At 43.1% G+C, this 15889-nt stretch overlaps 1 protein-coding gene across 1 annotated transcript; it reads right to left on the bottom strand.

Moving 5' to 3' along the window:
• Positions 1 to 1281: 1281 nt before the first annotated feature.
• Positions 1282 to 14019, bottom strand: PLAC8L1 (PLAC8 like 1). Its single transcript, XM_063123294.1, has 4 exons — positions 13892 to 14019; positions 6230 to 6372; positions 5237 to 5373; positions 1282 to 1443 (listed from the first exon to the last, which is right to left on the bottom strand). Exons 1-4 carry the CDS (start codon positions 14017 to 14019, stop codon positions 1291 to 1293), a joined length of 561 nt encoding a protein of 186 aa, XP_062979364.1. The 3' UTR covers positions 1282 to 1290.
• Between the last annotated feature and the right edge of the window lie 1870 nt (positions 14020 to 15889).

Genomic DNA, 15889 nt, shown 5'->3' with positions numbered 1-15889 from the left:
GTTAATCTATTGTATCTACTTTCAGTTTCATTGCAGAACTGAGATCCGAGCAGTACACAAACAGCATTTCCTTTCCTGCTTTTCTGCTACATAACCTCTAGGTGGCAGTGTGGTGTAGCAGAATAGCACAATTACACAAGTGAAAGTGTCTTCTTTCGCTTTCACAAGTAATAACACATTTTCCCTGCTCTAAAAATTGCCAAAAGTGCTCTTTAGACACAGAAACAAAAGTGGAGGATCATGACATCATCTGAAGAACCTGTAAACAACTGAGGGTAGAGAATAATGATTGCAAAATAAATGCCTTGGGTAGAAAAGCTCACAGTCCTCCCGGGTCTACATAGACTCTATTTACCATGGGTCTCCACCTTATAGATTGAACACACACACATTATCTCAGTCACTGCTTAGATGTGGGAGGTGATAATGTTACTTCCTCATATCATTGCCTGTTCAGAGTTAGGAGTCCAGCAACTGTATTTCATTTTCCCAACAGTCTTCAAAGGCAGGTTCACCACCAATGCATCATTGAAGGTTACCAGATTAAAGGCTGAGTGACATAAACGAAGAAGCATAGTACCACACTCAGCATTTAAATACCTTTTGGGGTACTCAAAAGCTTTACATAAATCAGTTCAGGAATGCTAGCACCAATCCTGTAAAAAATAAGTATTTGTTTTGATATTTTTGTGCTCTTTAAGGCCCATTGAAAGACATCGATGGGAGGGACTTCCACAAAGAAGGGGCTGCTACAGAAAAGGCCCTGACTCTTGTGCCCAGACAACTTAATTGACCTTGGTGTGAGCAAAGCCTCTTTGGCGATTAAACTCTGAAAACTGGCACCAATATTGGTCCTAAAGTCTGGGCAATGTGCCCTCAGTGGGCCTCCCCATTGCTGGCCACAATAGTCATTTCCCATTAGCTTGCCCTTGCCCTCAGGGTCCAATCCACACCACTGCCTAAGAAGCAGATGGCAAGAGGGAGGCTGCTCTTTGCTCTTGTCACTACTCACACATGGTAACAAGAGGTTAAGTGAGTGGAGAGCAACCACAAAGAGGGGTCCTGGGGGTCAGATCTGATGGCCCTGCTGGGATGTAGGCCTCAAGAGGTGCCCAGCAATGCCAACTCTCAAAGCTGGGTGTGACTGGCACTTAATACCCTCCTCATAGGAACACAAGGCAAACACACACACACATACACACACATGCATTTTTTAACATTTTTAATTGTAAATAACCAATGCAAGGGAAAGGGGAGAAAGCACCACAGGTCAAGCTCTTCTGGAAGTTTTTAAATAAAGGCATCTTTGGCTGGAGGGGGAGGGGGAGATTGGTGTATTTCGTAGACCTGGAAAGTGGGTCTCCTCTTCATTTCTCGGGCCATTTGACAGATTACAAAGGGCCAGCAGCAATGAACTGCCATCCAGTCTTCGCAGAGGGTTCCCTGGGGGGAAAACAGGAAGAGGAGCTCTCCACGTTAGGATGTCTGAGAAACATTTTTCCATGTCACTAAGCACTGATCTAATTAGAATCTCTCCTCACTAGTTTTTCACCCAGCTTCTAACCTTAAAAGAGAGAGAGAGGGAAATCACAGGTTGCTTCCACGCTCTCCAGTTCATCTTGAAGAGACTCTATTCAGATGATAACATTGCCAACCCATCATCATCATCATCATCATCATCATCATAGCAGGAACCAGTCTTCCAGCATTATTCAGGTTTCCCAGGGCTGCCGCTTCCATTTTCCACCATAGCATCTGCTCCGCAGCTTCTGACACTTTAACTAGCTGCTTCCTCTTTCAATTCAGAAGCAATAAGATACCTGAATTGGCCCTTAATTAGTCAATTCTGGTGTCACTGTCCCCCGCCCATGCCACAGCAAGGGCTTTCTCTTTGCAGCCTGATTATTCCTCATTATTATTATTTTAGTTTTCTTTTTTATGAGTGTAATTGTGCAGTCTTCCACACAGCAATGCTTGGCTGTTTCATTAACCTTTTTTTTTACTTTCAAGGCTGTGCTCATACTTTCCAGTGCTGGAGTGCATATCAACCTTTTTTCTTTTGTTTTTAAGGTAGTAAACAAACTATTTCCCGACTCCCCCGTCCCTTAGCAGCACAAGTGACCCAACTTTAGCAACGCTACCTCTCTGTTCTGCAACCAGACACTGTCCATGCAATCCTATGCCTGTTTACTCAGAAGTAAAACCCATTGTGTTCAATGGGGTTTTAGTTAGAGAATTGGAGGAGGACCAAAACAGACATTCCTTTATGTGTGTGTCTAGCAGCTATGAGCTGCTGCTGCTGTTGTTGTTGTATCCCACCTTTTTTCCAATACTGGGCCTCAAGGCAGCTTTACAAAATTAAAACACATACAGTTAAAACATATAAATAGAAATATACAAAAGTTAAAAATATAGTTAAATGTGCTTCAATATTAAACCATTTAAAATACAAATAACAATTTTAAAATCCAATTCATAAACAGAGGTCCAGACTATTTGCCAAAGCCCTGCTGGAACAAAAAAGTTTTTGTCTGCCTCCAGAAACACACCAAGGAGGAAGCCAGTCTAGCTTCCCTGGGAAGGGAGTTCCAGAGCCATTTCTACATTAAGGGAAATTGTGTTGTTTACCCAGGTCTTTTGTACTTCCTGGTTCTTTGGCACAATTGTTATGGGCTGCCTTACAGGGGCAGTGAGGGGCTTGAATTTATTTATTTATTTATTTATTTATTACATTTTTTATACCGCCCAATAGCCGAAGCTCTCTGGGCGGTTCACAATTGAATTCTTCCCCTCCATTCAGTTCCATTGAGTTCTACTGAGACAGCACCATCAAGTGGGGGGAAATCCTGCTGTTTCCCAGCTATTACCACATTAAAAGTTTTATCCCACGATTTCTGGAGGATTTCGCAAGAGACATCCTGGTTGGTGACAATGTCATGACATCAACCCCAAAACTTCCATGAGTGGCCAATCACAAGCGTGCAATAAATCACTCTTTTAGAGGAGCCCTATGTCTCCCCACCCTTCATTTTAACTCTGGAATAGGTAAAATGAACCCAAACAGGAATGGGGCCCAAGCATGAGGGTAGGGGTTTGTGTTACTATCCAGATTGCCACTCCCGAGGCCACTCTAGAGTAAAAATGCAAGGGAAAAAGACATAGCTGGAGACACTGGTTTAATGTTATGTCTGTTGTAGCCCTCAGTCTCACCAGGAGGGACAAAGGGCTATGGTGTTCCTCCTCCCCAGCAACACAGCAGTTGAGCTGGGCTCCAGAACCCTCCCCACACAGCACAGCCCTTGTGCATAACAGACAGCTTGTACATGACTTTCAGCCTTTGAGGGTACAATCCAATACCTGTTGAGACAGAAGAAAGTCCTACAAGCCCCAGCACTCCCCAGCCAGCCATGTCGACATTTTTCTGTCTAAACAGGCAGAGGATTTCACCCTTGCTGAAGGAATAGGCACGGGAAAGCACATCTTCTGAGGGGTCACATGACTCAGGCCAGGATAGAATATTTCCCATTGGGGATGAATTATCCCTATTAAATTATGGACCAGAAAATTTAATTATTTTATTTTATTTATTTATTTATTTCATTTTTATACTGCCCAATAGCCGAAGCTCTATTCACAAAAATTAGAAACAAAATAAAACAACCAACAGTCTAAAAACACAAATACAAAATACGGTATAAAAAGCACAACCAGGATAAAACCACGCAGCAGAAATTGATATAAGATTAAAATACAGAATTAGAAGAATAAAATTTAAATTTAAGTTAAAATTAAGTGTTAAAATACTGAGAGATTTTCTGATTTCCGGAAAAGCCAAAAGAGGGGGTGTTTGCTGCCTTGATCCCCAGTTACTGTATTGGCAAGAGGCTAGAGAAGACTGTTTTGCAGAGACAGTTCCACTCCCATCTTTCCCTAGGAGACATCTTCTGTCCCATGCCCTCCTCCCCATTTTCTGAACTGTGGGTAAATATATAAAGCAGGGGTGGAGGACATGATATTTTTGTGTGCGGTAGTTTTTCCCTGGAAGACATTCACTATGACATTATCCAGTGCATGATGCAAATGCTGTGGGTGTTGGTAAGCTCATGTACCACATTCCAAGTTTGCACATCCTCTCCTTTGCCTTACCGCTTAGGATGATTAAGATGTAGCACCGCATGCACTTTTGAATGAAACTAAGATGGTGTGCTCATCATTCATAGAGCTCATGCCCTGCCTCTCACACACATTCTGAGCTGAACCATAATGGGCTCTACACCCTTCTTCCCCACCCAATACACAGTGCCAAGCAAATGCTCCAGTCCCACATCATACCTCCTTGGGAGGAGATCTTCTTAGCCTCCAGTTTGTTTACTCTACTAAGAAGCAGTGAAGTTTCTTTCCAGTTATGTCCTATTAAGCATCCGTTTTGTCTGCATCAGCTTCTGGAGACACTCCAGAACAGTTATGCTTTCAAGATCACAATACACTCATAATTCGAAATGGTGAACTAAGTGGGCGAAAAATTATTTGTGTGGCAACGTTGCAAATAAGGACTAAGGCTACATGAGAAAACACATGCTTTTTAAATTTCAGCTGAAATCTTAAGAAAACTCCATAACCCGGATGGTCATGGCTTTAAAGTATACTTCAACACAGAATCTACAATTAGATTCTGACCTTTTGTTCCCCATTTTCCTGATTACATGGCTGGTATATACTTTTTCCTCACAATGAACATCTGCACAATGTAATTTTGCAGCCATAGTGAAGAAAGACAGAGCTGCTCTTAAACAATCCTTTAAAAACATGGGGATTTGCTTGGTGTTGACATGCTATTAGAAAATAAACACTGCCTTTTCTTCTGTGCTAAAACAGCAGCCATTTGAAAGGTTTAATGCATTTGTTCTGCTTTAAGGAAGGCCTGACACTAGCAGCATAAGAAATCTTTGGCCCCAAAAGAGCAGAGATGTGGGACTTTCAGAAAGGTGAGGAGAGTGGCAGGTATGTGTACTCTAAAGCCCCGAGTTTTTTTACGCTCTGCTTCAGCTGAACTTTTCACCCTCACAAAGATTTCAAGTCATCACTATTCATTAGCATGAATTAGTGCACTGCCTCACTGCCATGCCAACAGGTTTAAAACAACAGTGATGGCCTCCACCAGGAAGGAGTTGGGGGAGAGGGACACGATCTGAGGCCCATGGTCCAGGGCATTATGGGAGCTAGAGAAAACACTTACCCGTATTCTGTGTCTCCCTCTGGTGCCGACCCTTAATGCCATGGTGGAACCAAGCAGCAGTGGGAAACAGAAGCACTCCCCATAGCGGCTTGCAAGACCACATTCCAGACACAGGCTGCATAATGAGCCATACACACCTGTCATGAAACACAACCATGGGGAGGCTGTGATCAGGCGATGACAGCTGGATGGACAGTGAATATGTCACTACGTCCAACTCCTCAGTATTGGGTACACAATATGCCTCACTCTCAGGCAGTGCCGGCTCCAGGTTTTGGCAGGCCCTTGGGTAGGATGACATCAACATGCCCCCTCCCTCAGTGAGTTCTCACTGCCATTGTCACCAGGTCCTATTGCTTCTCACCCTCTTTCTGAGCATTGCTACTACTGGCTTGCTTGACAACCAAGAGAGCAAATAGGCAGTGGCATCCATGGCTCCTCCTCCTTCTCCTCAATCTCTGGATCAGAGTGAAAGGCAGGTAGACAAGCAGACTGCAATGATAAAGAAGAGGAGCAACTCCAGGGGACTCTTATTAGGGGACCCCTGCTGGAGTGTGGGCCCATGTCAGGTGCCTGACCATGCCTACTCTTGATGCCGGCCCTGCTATCAGGTACACAACACACTAGACATCTGGAGACAATCCACATGATTCAGATCATAAGCACACTGCCAACAGGCTGAAGGCATGAACGTAGCACAACACAAAAGCTGGCTTCAAAGGAGGCTGCTACAAGAAGGGAATTTTCTTATGACATGGGGGAGGTGAAGACATAGATGGCCCTGGGTCAAGGATTCAAGGCCAACTCTTTGCTCCTTTTTTTGCTCCTACAGCATCTCAACTTCATTATCTCAACAGCGACTTTGATGGGATGAAGTTCATCAATCACCAGTCCTGTAGCCTTTTATAAGTCTATAAAAACTCATTTCTCCCACAGCACACCTGAGAATGCCGCCTGGACAGAAGATTTAAAAGGAACAATGGCAACTCTTACAAACTCCCTTGTCGCTGCAGATGTCAAACAAGCCTGTGGACCAGTTGCCTCCAGTTCGCAGGATGGTTGTCACGCTGGAGGTAGCAGCAGCAGCACTAGCAGGACACGGTTGAGTTGTCACGGGCTCTGTAGAGTCTTTGCTCCTGATTAAAACAAGAACACACAGAGACTAAAATAAAAGGCAGCCTCGGGTTTAGCAACAAGGTAGCACATAAACCAAGCAATCTTCTGTCTGAAGGAGGTGAGAAGAAAGAGGTTTTAGTGCCACCAATATGCGTTGTTTTATAGCAATCATCCCCTTTTGCAGATTCATTTCTCCTTGTTTGTGAGACCAGCCTTCCAGAAAAGACAACAACAAAAAGCCAGATTCTCAGTGCTGTAGTTTCTAATGAAAAAATGAAATGAAGAGCTATCGAAGCACTTCAAGTATAAATTTACAATCTCTTTATAGCAGGGGTAGGTAACATGGCACCCACAGGCACCAATGTGCCCCTGGACACCTTTCTTGCTGCACATTTCTTGCTTAAGTGCTCTTTCCCTCCCACTTAACACACACACAGTCTTAGCAGCAGTTGGGATTGCTGTGAAATAAGTTTCTGTTGGTGCTGAAAAAGGTGGGTTCAAAGGAACTGAGACCCCCCCCCCACTTCTGCCTTATACTTGTGCTTTGCCACACTTCCCATAGCAGCCATTTTGTAGTGTTGCCTAGGACAGGAGCTCCAATTATCATGGTCTCCACTCTGATTTTCAGAGCGGCTCCCTTGCTCTGCCCCGTCAGATTCTCTATCAGAGAATCACTCCATTTTTGGATAACCACCCTATTACATTCAATGGAAATTAATCAAATGCTTACAGCTCCCTCATTTTTAAAGATAAAGAATGAAAATTGGCACTATAATAGCTCTTAAGTAGGGCTTTAGCCATGCTAAGTTGGAAGCAGAGCCCTTCATCCCTTGATTTTTAGGATTTTTTAAAATTTCAAACTCAGGTTGTGAAACCTCCTCTTTGGGGTCTAGGAATTCGATGGGGAAAGTATTATTTACCAGAGAAAAATGTGTGCTGCTTGTGCATGAGTTTTGAAAAAATGTGTGCTGCAATGTGCAGAACTAGCACACAAACGCACAAACAGCACAGAAAGAAACACACACACAAACTAGAAAACACTGACAGACTGTAGAAAACACAACACAGAACTCACAAAAGATTATTTGGGCAGGTTAAAAGATTTTTTAGTGGGAGGCAGTAGACTTTAAAGACACAGACACACACACTAACAGCAGGCATTGGGGTGTGGAATGAAATGTAAGGTAAAGGATTGGGATGGAAAGATAAAAAGTTTATATAGATGTAGATATAGTGGGGTAACAGTACAAAAAATATATATACACACACACAATAACAATTAAGGGGGGGTGTGGGGTGGGATGCTTGAAAGGAACTTAAGAACATTAGAATTGCCATGGTGGATCAGGCCAAGGATCGATCGATCTAGTCCAGCACTTCGTTCACACAGTGGTCAACCAGGGGACGATCTACACGTCGTTGTGAAGTCGCTTCCGTGCGCCTTGAGTGCGCCCGAAAGCTTCTCAAGACATACAGCCTTACTTTCAAATCGCAGTTTCCCGGCTTTTGAGTGCTGTTATTTACTCTGTCTTAAGTGAATTTAATGCGTTCCTTCCTCCAACACGTGTGACATTTCTTCGCTGTTTCCTCACCGCCCCGCTCCGCCCAGATTTTTTGTTGCCTTTCCACTTCCGATCCCAGCCAGGCTCTTTCCCCGCGCCTCAGCCTGGTCAATCATTATCACCGCTGGGTAACCTTCAACTAAGGACACAAGCTATGAGAAGCAACCTTAACCTTCCAACACCTGCTTTCCTCCCCCCCCCATCGCGTTTATATCAGGTCGACCCAGCGGGCTAATCCGTGCAACCCGCCAGGCCTATGGGGAGGAGAGAGGGGGCTACCCCAGCTGTAACCAAACCAAGCTGGCTCTGTGTTTGGGGACGGGGCTAATTATAGCAGGGAGGGAGGGATGGGGAGAGACAAAGGACACACACGGAGAAATTTCCGGGATTTGAGGAAACAACGTTGAGGAGGCGCTGGAACTCTTGAGGGTCCCCTCTATTTTCTGGAGGTGTTCTTCTAAAGCCCACCGTCCTCAGTCCCATTGATTTCAGCAATCAATCTCTCCAGCAATAAAAGAGTCCTAGTTTCTAAGCTCGATTGCCTCGATGTTATTCTTCCAATTATAAGGACTGCAATCCTATAGACACTTTCCTTGGAGTAAAGCCCATTGAGTTCAATGGGACTTACTTTAGAGAAGGCACGCACAGGATTGCACAGCAGCAATCCTGAAACGTGTGTTTCAATGGCTCTACCCACCAGCCCCTACTTCAAGCGAAATTCCATTTCAGTCCTAAAGATATGTATAGCCCGATCCTAAGCTCCCTGAGACAGATTTAAAAAGGGGGGGGGAGCAAGGGAGAACAGAGTCAGTTACTCTGATGCTCAGGAATGTGTTGAGCTGGCTTTCAGCTCAACAATGCCGGTCCCCCCACCCCCACCACAACCATCCGGAAGGGACAGCAATTTAGAGGAGTGTGAACCACTCCAACAGAAGGAAACGAAAGAAAAGCGCCAGAGACAGCAAAGAAAGACGCGCTGCATTTAGGTGCGTCTTAAAAAACCGCGCACGGAAGCGACTTCACAACGACGCGTAGATCTGGCCCAACTGTCGGCCAGGGTCCAACAAAGTAGGACATGGTGCAATAGCACCCTCCCACCCATGTTCCCCAGCAACTGGTGCATACAGGCTTACTGCCTCAAATAGTGGAGATAGCACACAACCATCAGGGCTAGTAACCATTGATAGCCTTCGCCTCCAGGGATTTATCCAACCCCCTTTTAAAACCATCCAAATTGGTGGCCATCACTACATCTTGTGGTAGTGGGTTTCATAATTTTAAACCAAAGAAACTAGTACGAGACAGACAGACAGACAGACAGACAGAGACAGACAGGGATTTAAAGAAGGATTTGAAATATATTTTTAGGCCTTAGCTAGACCTACCTGTTAGCACACAACGGAGGAGGGAAGATCTCGTGATGTGTTTATCACAAGATCCCTCCTCTGTTTACATGCGACACGTGATGATCTCACAAGGAGAGGCGTCGCGCCTGCCATTTTTTTAATATTAAAGGGCCAGCAGCGCACGAACGGTCGTGCGCGAAAGGTAAGTATTTTTTAATTTAAATTATTTCCTCCGCTCCCCCTACCGTACCCCCAATGGTAAGGGTGCGCGGCTTCCGGCTCCTCGTGAGGAGCCGGATCAACCCGCGGTGCCCAGCCACATGTTCTGCGGTCTCGGGCTCAGCTTGAGACCACGGAAAAACTGGGGCTAAAGGGGAGGGCGGGATCCCGGGCAAGGAAGGGATCATCCCTCCCTGATCCTGGGATCCCCTGTGCATCATGTGGACACACAGGGACGATCCCAGGGATTTCGCCCCGTCTAGCTATGGCCTTAGTCGGGGTAACAAACACACACACAATAACACACAAAAGGTGAGTGGAACTTGGAATAGAGAAAACAAGAAGAGCTAGCACATACAAGAACCAAAGAAAAGCAAAAAGAAACAGAAAGAGAGAGAGAGAGAGAGCAAACAGAAAGCAAGCAGGAGCTCTCTCTCAATGATTCTCTCTTTCTCTCCTCCTTCCTTCCTAATGCTCCACGAGCTGGCAAAGCAATGAGTTCCAGGGCAGGGACAAATGGGTTATATCATTTGCAATCCCTCCCCCTAATCACTGTGATTTGAGGGGGGCAGGGAGGACACTGTGGCTATTGGTTAGCCACAGATGTCAATCTCAAAACTACCTCTCCCTCACCCGTCAGCATCTTCCTAATATGGAAAAGTGTTCAGTTAGTCCATCAACTTAAAATGACCCCTCACTAGACTGACCATATGGAAAGAAGGACAAGGCTCCTGTATCTTTAACAGTTGTAGAGAAAAAGGAATTTCAGCGGGTCGCATTTGTATGTATGCAGCACCTGGTGAAATTCCCTCTTCATCACAACAGTTAAAGCTGCAGGATCCTTGCCCTCTTGACCAGAAACAAAATAGGACAGGGCTCCTGTAGCTTTAACTGTTGTGATGAAGAGGGAATTTCACCAGGTGCTGCATTCATACAAATGACACCTGCTGAAATTCCCTTTTCTATACAACTGTTAAAGATTCAGAAGCCCTGACCTCCTTTCCATATGGTCAGCCTACCCCTCACAAAGCCTAAATACCTTCACATACTTCGGATACCTTCACAGATCTGAACGACTTTTGCTCTGCACCACAGGGATCTGGTGGTTTTAAAACCATCCAATGTCTACTCCGCAGGATCTGAGCTCCGACGGACATTAATTTAATAAATTAAATTAAATTAACTTAAGACTGCACATCCCTAGTTTGGCATAGTACAGGACTAGATCCTGTAACTGGGTAGCCCGACTGCTGGCCAATGTCCACATACCTCCTGCTTGACTACTATGGGGCCACCTTGAGAGTGACAAAAGTAACAGACCCATGATGGCATGCACTCTTCTCATAGGCCCTTCACACTATCTGAATGACAGGCATGCCAGGCCGAGCTTGGCTGGAGCTTCACAGCTGCACATCCTAGTCTCCTTACGGAGCCCTGTTTTGGGGAGCAGGATCCCACAACCTATGCTCCTTCCAAAACTGGATCCTCTTTATGCCTCCAGCCTGATGCCTCCCAGCACCACCAGTAGATTGTGTAGTGTATGTGTATGTTGTTGCCACCCAGTGCCAAAAAGACAAGAGTGTCTCTTTTACAAAAGTTGCAACTGAACATGCTCCAAACCTGCTTTTGGGTGTGGTTCTAGGATGGATGCCAAACTGGGAACTGTATGAAGAAATAAACCAATTATTGTTTGATCTTACTGGTGTAGGCTAACTATGTTACACGTTGTGATGAAGTAATGAAACAATTAAACATATACTAGTCATAAAAATACCAAATGCTATGAATGAACAGATCTAAACCTGACACAGTCTGTAAATAGTCTTATCTGTCACATGCAGAGTGTATAGAAATGTGTTACCCTCCAGTAGTGCCCCATATAAGATCCTCCCTTTCATTTCTCCCTCCTGCACACACATATCCTGTCAAACAACACACAATTCACTTGATTACCACTTAGCAATTATATAGCACTTCCCCCTTCGTCCTTCACATTCATGATCCCTGTAATCCATACAACATCCCTTTCAAGTAGACTGCTTGTATTATCCTCATCATACATTGGAGAGGCAGTGGATGAAAGAGGCGGCATGTTTGTCATCCAGTGAGTTCATGGCTGGGCTTCTCCACCCATTTACCTAGGAGTAAGCTACATAGAATTCAATGGGACTTACTTCTGAGGAGACATGCCCAGGATTGCAGTGCTAAAAGACTCATAGTTTATGTTTGGAACCAACTCTGTGGTATCTTATGAACAAAAAGGAGCAGGAGCTGTGGAAAGCAAAGTTTGAGTCACATGCAGTCTGAAACTTCCTCCTGGCAACAAGTCAACTGAAGGTTTTTTGTTTGTTTTAAATGAAAGGCAAATTTCTCAGGAAATCAAATTCTTGCATGTGTGTGAAACATTCAAGAATGTTAATAACAAGATGACTGAACACCTCTGGCTTTTCTGGAAAAATAATCTCTCTCTCTTTTTACTCCTGAATTGTCTTTTTTGGCACTTTTGTGTAGCTGTATGAGCTCCGTAAATCATCATAGTTAAACTGACACTGACATGCCCCACAGGGACCATTTCCCCCACAGCAGTGGAAGAACATAGTCATCCCAAAGTAGCATTAAATCAAGGTAGTAGCTGCCTCATATGCCAATACCAATAGGTTTGGGTCTTAAACTATAACACCCTGGAGGGAAGCCCTGTACACAGACCTTGGTGTTTTTGAACATTAGTTTGCGTGAAACACAATAGAGTCTGATAATGGCTTGAAAGATATTTTGACCATCTGAGATAAAATATGCCTGTGTTCATGTAAGCAGTGGAATCCAATGGATGTGGGCTAAAAAAGAAAGGTCACCTAGAAAACTTATGCAGAGCTATGTTGATTACATTCATGAAATGTTATTTAGATTTTGTTAGAATCCCAGGATTAACAATTTTCATATTTTTAAGAAAATGTCTAGTCCTCAGGGAGACATTTTTGAAAGCACACAGGCAGTGTATACAATGTGGCACAATAGTTAGTGCCAAACTGGATCCAGCAAGACCCAGGTTCAAATCCCAACTCGGCCATGAAGCTCAGTGGGTGATCTTGGGCCAGCTCTTCTCTGAGCTAAATCTACTTAACTGGGTTGTTGTAATAATAAAGTGAAGGGAAAATATTGTACATCACCCTGAGCTCCTTAGAGAAAGGGCAGGATAAGAATATAGAACTTTCCAACCTAGTCGTACTTAGAGTGGACTCACTGAAATCAATGAAACACCATTAATTTCAATGGGTATACTCTAATTATAAGTCTGGATCCAACCTATTATAAAGAATAACCAATTAGAACTATGATAACACCTTGGATTATCTGCCTTATGCAAATTAATAGCATATCTTTTTTGTGTGCACAGAATGGGATTTGGTTAAGAAAATATGAACATAAGCACGTAAGAAAAGTCATTTTAGATCACACTAGAGTTCATCTAGTCCAGCACTCTGTTCACACATTGGCCAACGAGCTGCCAGTGGAAAACCCACAAATAGGACATGAATGTAATACCACCCTCCCATTTATGGCCAACAGCAACTTGTGCACATATGCAAACGCTTTCTGATATGGAGGTAGCATATAGCCATCAAGACTAGAAGCCATTGACAGCCTTCTCTTTCAGGAATTTGTTTAACAATTTTTAAAGCCCTCCAAAGTGGTAGCCATCACTACACCTTGTGGTAGCAAATTCCATGGTTTAACTATGAGCTGTGTGAAAGAGTACTCCTTTTATCTATCCTGAATCTCCACCAATCAGCTTCATGGGATGATCTTGGGTTCTAATATTATGAGAGAGGGAGAAAAATGTCTCCCTATCCACAGTCTCCACACCATACATAATTCTGTACGCCTCTATCATGTCTCCCCTTACTTGCCTTTTTTTCTAAAGAAACAGTCCCAGATGTTGTAACCTTTCCTCACAGGGGAGATGCTCCATCCCTTTGATCATTTTAGTTGCCCTTTTCTGCACTTTTCCCCCCTCCAACTCTACAATATCTGATTTCTTTTAGTGCTAGATTTGTTTTTTGTTTTCTTTTTCAAAAGGAGAATACCACCAAGTTACTGAGAAACAAGCCTCTGGTGACTGAGCTTCAGAAGTGAGGTGGAGAGGGCGGGTGGAGCATGAAGAGCCTTTTCAACTGTGGCACCAGAATTGTGGAATTTCCTCTCTGAGGGAATTTTGTTATGCTTTTGATATTCTTACTATCTTATGTTGTTTTAAACAATGTTTTGTAAGCTGCCTTGGGAGTCCCTTCCAAAGCCCAAAGTGCAGGATATGACACAACGTAAATAAATACGTAGAATGGCCCACTCTGTATTTTGCCATACCTCAAACACAGACCCAAGCTTGATTCCCCAAAGGTTAGAGAGCTCATTACCTCAGTGTAAAAAGGAAGTCATTCCAGTTTTCAGATGCTGGCAGGGAAAGGATCAGTGGAGATTGTGTTGCATCAGACAATGGATTTTTCTCAGTCACTGTAAAACAACAGCTTATGAGCTTGTCCATTGGGAATTAAGAAGTAGGCAGAAGATCCAGCTTTGACTGAAGAAAGGAAAGAAAGTTTCTAGAATGTTTGCATCTGAAGGATGCTGACATCACAACATTCTTCATTTTAGTGTCACAATAAAGTTGAAAAACCCCATTCCATAAATTACTGCTGTGAACTGCAACCACTCCTATTCAGTAAAATGTAAATTAAAACATAAAATATAAACAGTTATATACATTCCAGCAACAGTTTTCCCCTGGATTATATATCCTCACTGGTGGGGGAGCACTGAACCTATCCTTGTTAGACAGTTTGACATATTGACTTTGTTTATTGGTTTTTGTGCATACAAATTTCCTTAAATGCCACCAAATAAGGAAATTATTATTCTCTTGTGAACAAATGTGCTGTTGTGATTATTCTCAAAGTCAAGAAATTATTCTAAAATGTTAGTGCATTAACCCTTGAACTACTTTACATAGAGTGAAAATGGAGCACACACACTGAAGTAAGATAATATGAAAATTGATGTTGTTAGAAAATGAGTGTGTGTGCTTGTGATATTTTGCTCTGGAGTTGTTATACCCCAGTAGATCACTGCCTGATTGTTGCCAAGTTTCAGAATGCGGGTTAAAAGGAGAAACCTTTATGTTTAATATGCAATTGAAAGACAATGCCTCAGGGCTCCAGGACCTATTTTTCCCTTAAGAGAAATCTGCAAATCAAGCTTTCTTCCACACATATTATATACATTTTGCACCATGTATTGTGCATCTATTCCATGATGCTTCCAAAAATTATTTCAAAACATTATGGATCTCATCAGTCATTTTGAACCCTCTGTGGCCCAAATTGGGCAAAAGGTATGAAAATTATAGCCCCAAACTCTTTTACCAGCCAGGTACACAAAATTCACTACCTAAGCAATGATTATTATTTTTTGTCCTCAACATGGCCTACATACACCTAGCAAATTTATCTTACATTGTATTAGTCTTCTAATGCAGCACACTGGTATTTGTATGTCCATTTACATGCATACACACTAGAGTTGATATATCTACTTTCTATTTAGAGACCCTAGGGCACAAAACCCACAACATGTTAGTTGCTACGTAGTCCTATCAAAATCAATGGTTCAGTTAGCCATGACTAACTGAAGTCCTCTTCGTTCCAATGAGATTTTGTTGTAATTCACTATTGAGTGTACCTGCCCTTAATTTCTAGACACCTAGGAAAGGGGACAGAAACTAAGATTGTACATAATTTTTTAAAAAATAAAAGTATAAAAAGGCATTCCAAAATCTCCGCAAAAAGCTAAAAAGTGACAAAACAGGGAAAATACCTGGAAGTTACGAAGTGTCCCTAGTAAATAGAGAGGAACAGCTAAAGGATATGGTCTAGGGTGCAATCCTATGCACTATTGGCTGCAGAATGCTAGGAGTTGTAGGACTTCTGTCCATCTCAAAATGCATAGGATTGCACCTTTGTTGCCTTTCCTTGTCACTGTGTCTAAGGCTTTCCCCATTTCCCTATTTTTGCTGGTTCCCAGTCAAAAGTATGCTTGAGTATGAAACAGGAATTCACTTTATCTCATTTACCTCAGGTTTAGTTTACATTTGGAGAAATTAGTTTCAAAAATCTGCTTAAAAAAGAAAAAGAAAAAGAAAAAGCTAGTCCTTGATAAGGTTGACTAACCAAAGTTTCTTCCAAGTGGCCACTTATGTAGTAGCAATCGCTTTGCAATTAGTGTGGAGACATTATTCAGATGTAATTAAATTCTACCTGCGTTGTGGAGGGTGGGAGTGGGGCATATGCATCAGCACTCCCCCTCATCTTCCTGAGTTGAGAGGGAAGATCTGAAGAACTTTTGGATGAACATGTTTA

Source organism: Elgaria multicarinata, chromosome 3 (assembly GCF_023053635.1).
Source record: "Elgaria multicarinata webbii isolate HBS135686 ecotype San Diego chromosome 3, rElgMul1.1.pri, whole genome shotgun sequence".
Classification (NCBI taxonomy): Eukaryota; Metazoa; Chordata; class Lepidosauria; order Squamata; family Anguidae; genus Elgaria; species Elgaria multicarinata.
The sequence above is the reverse complement of the archived record's forward strand: the minus strand, read 5'-3'. Positions and strand labels throughout refer to the sequence as shown.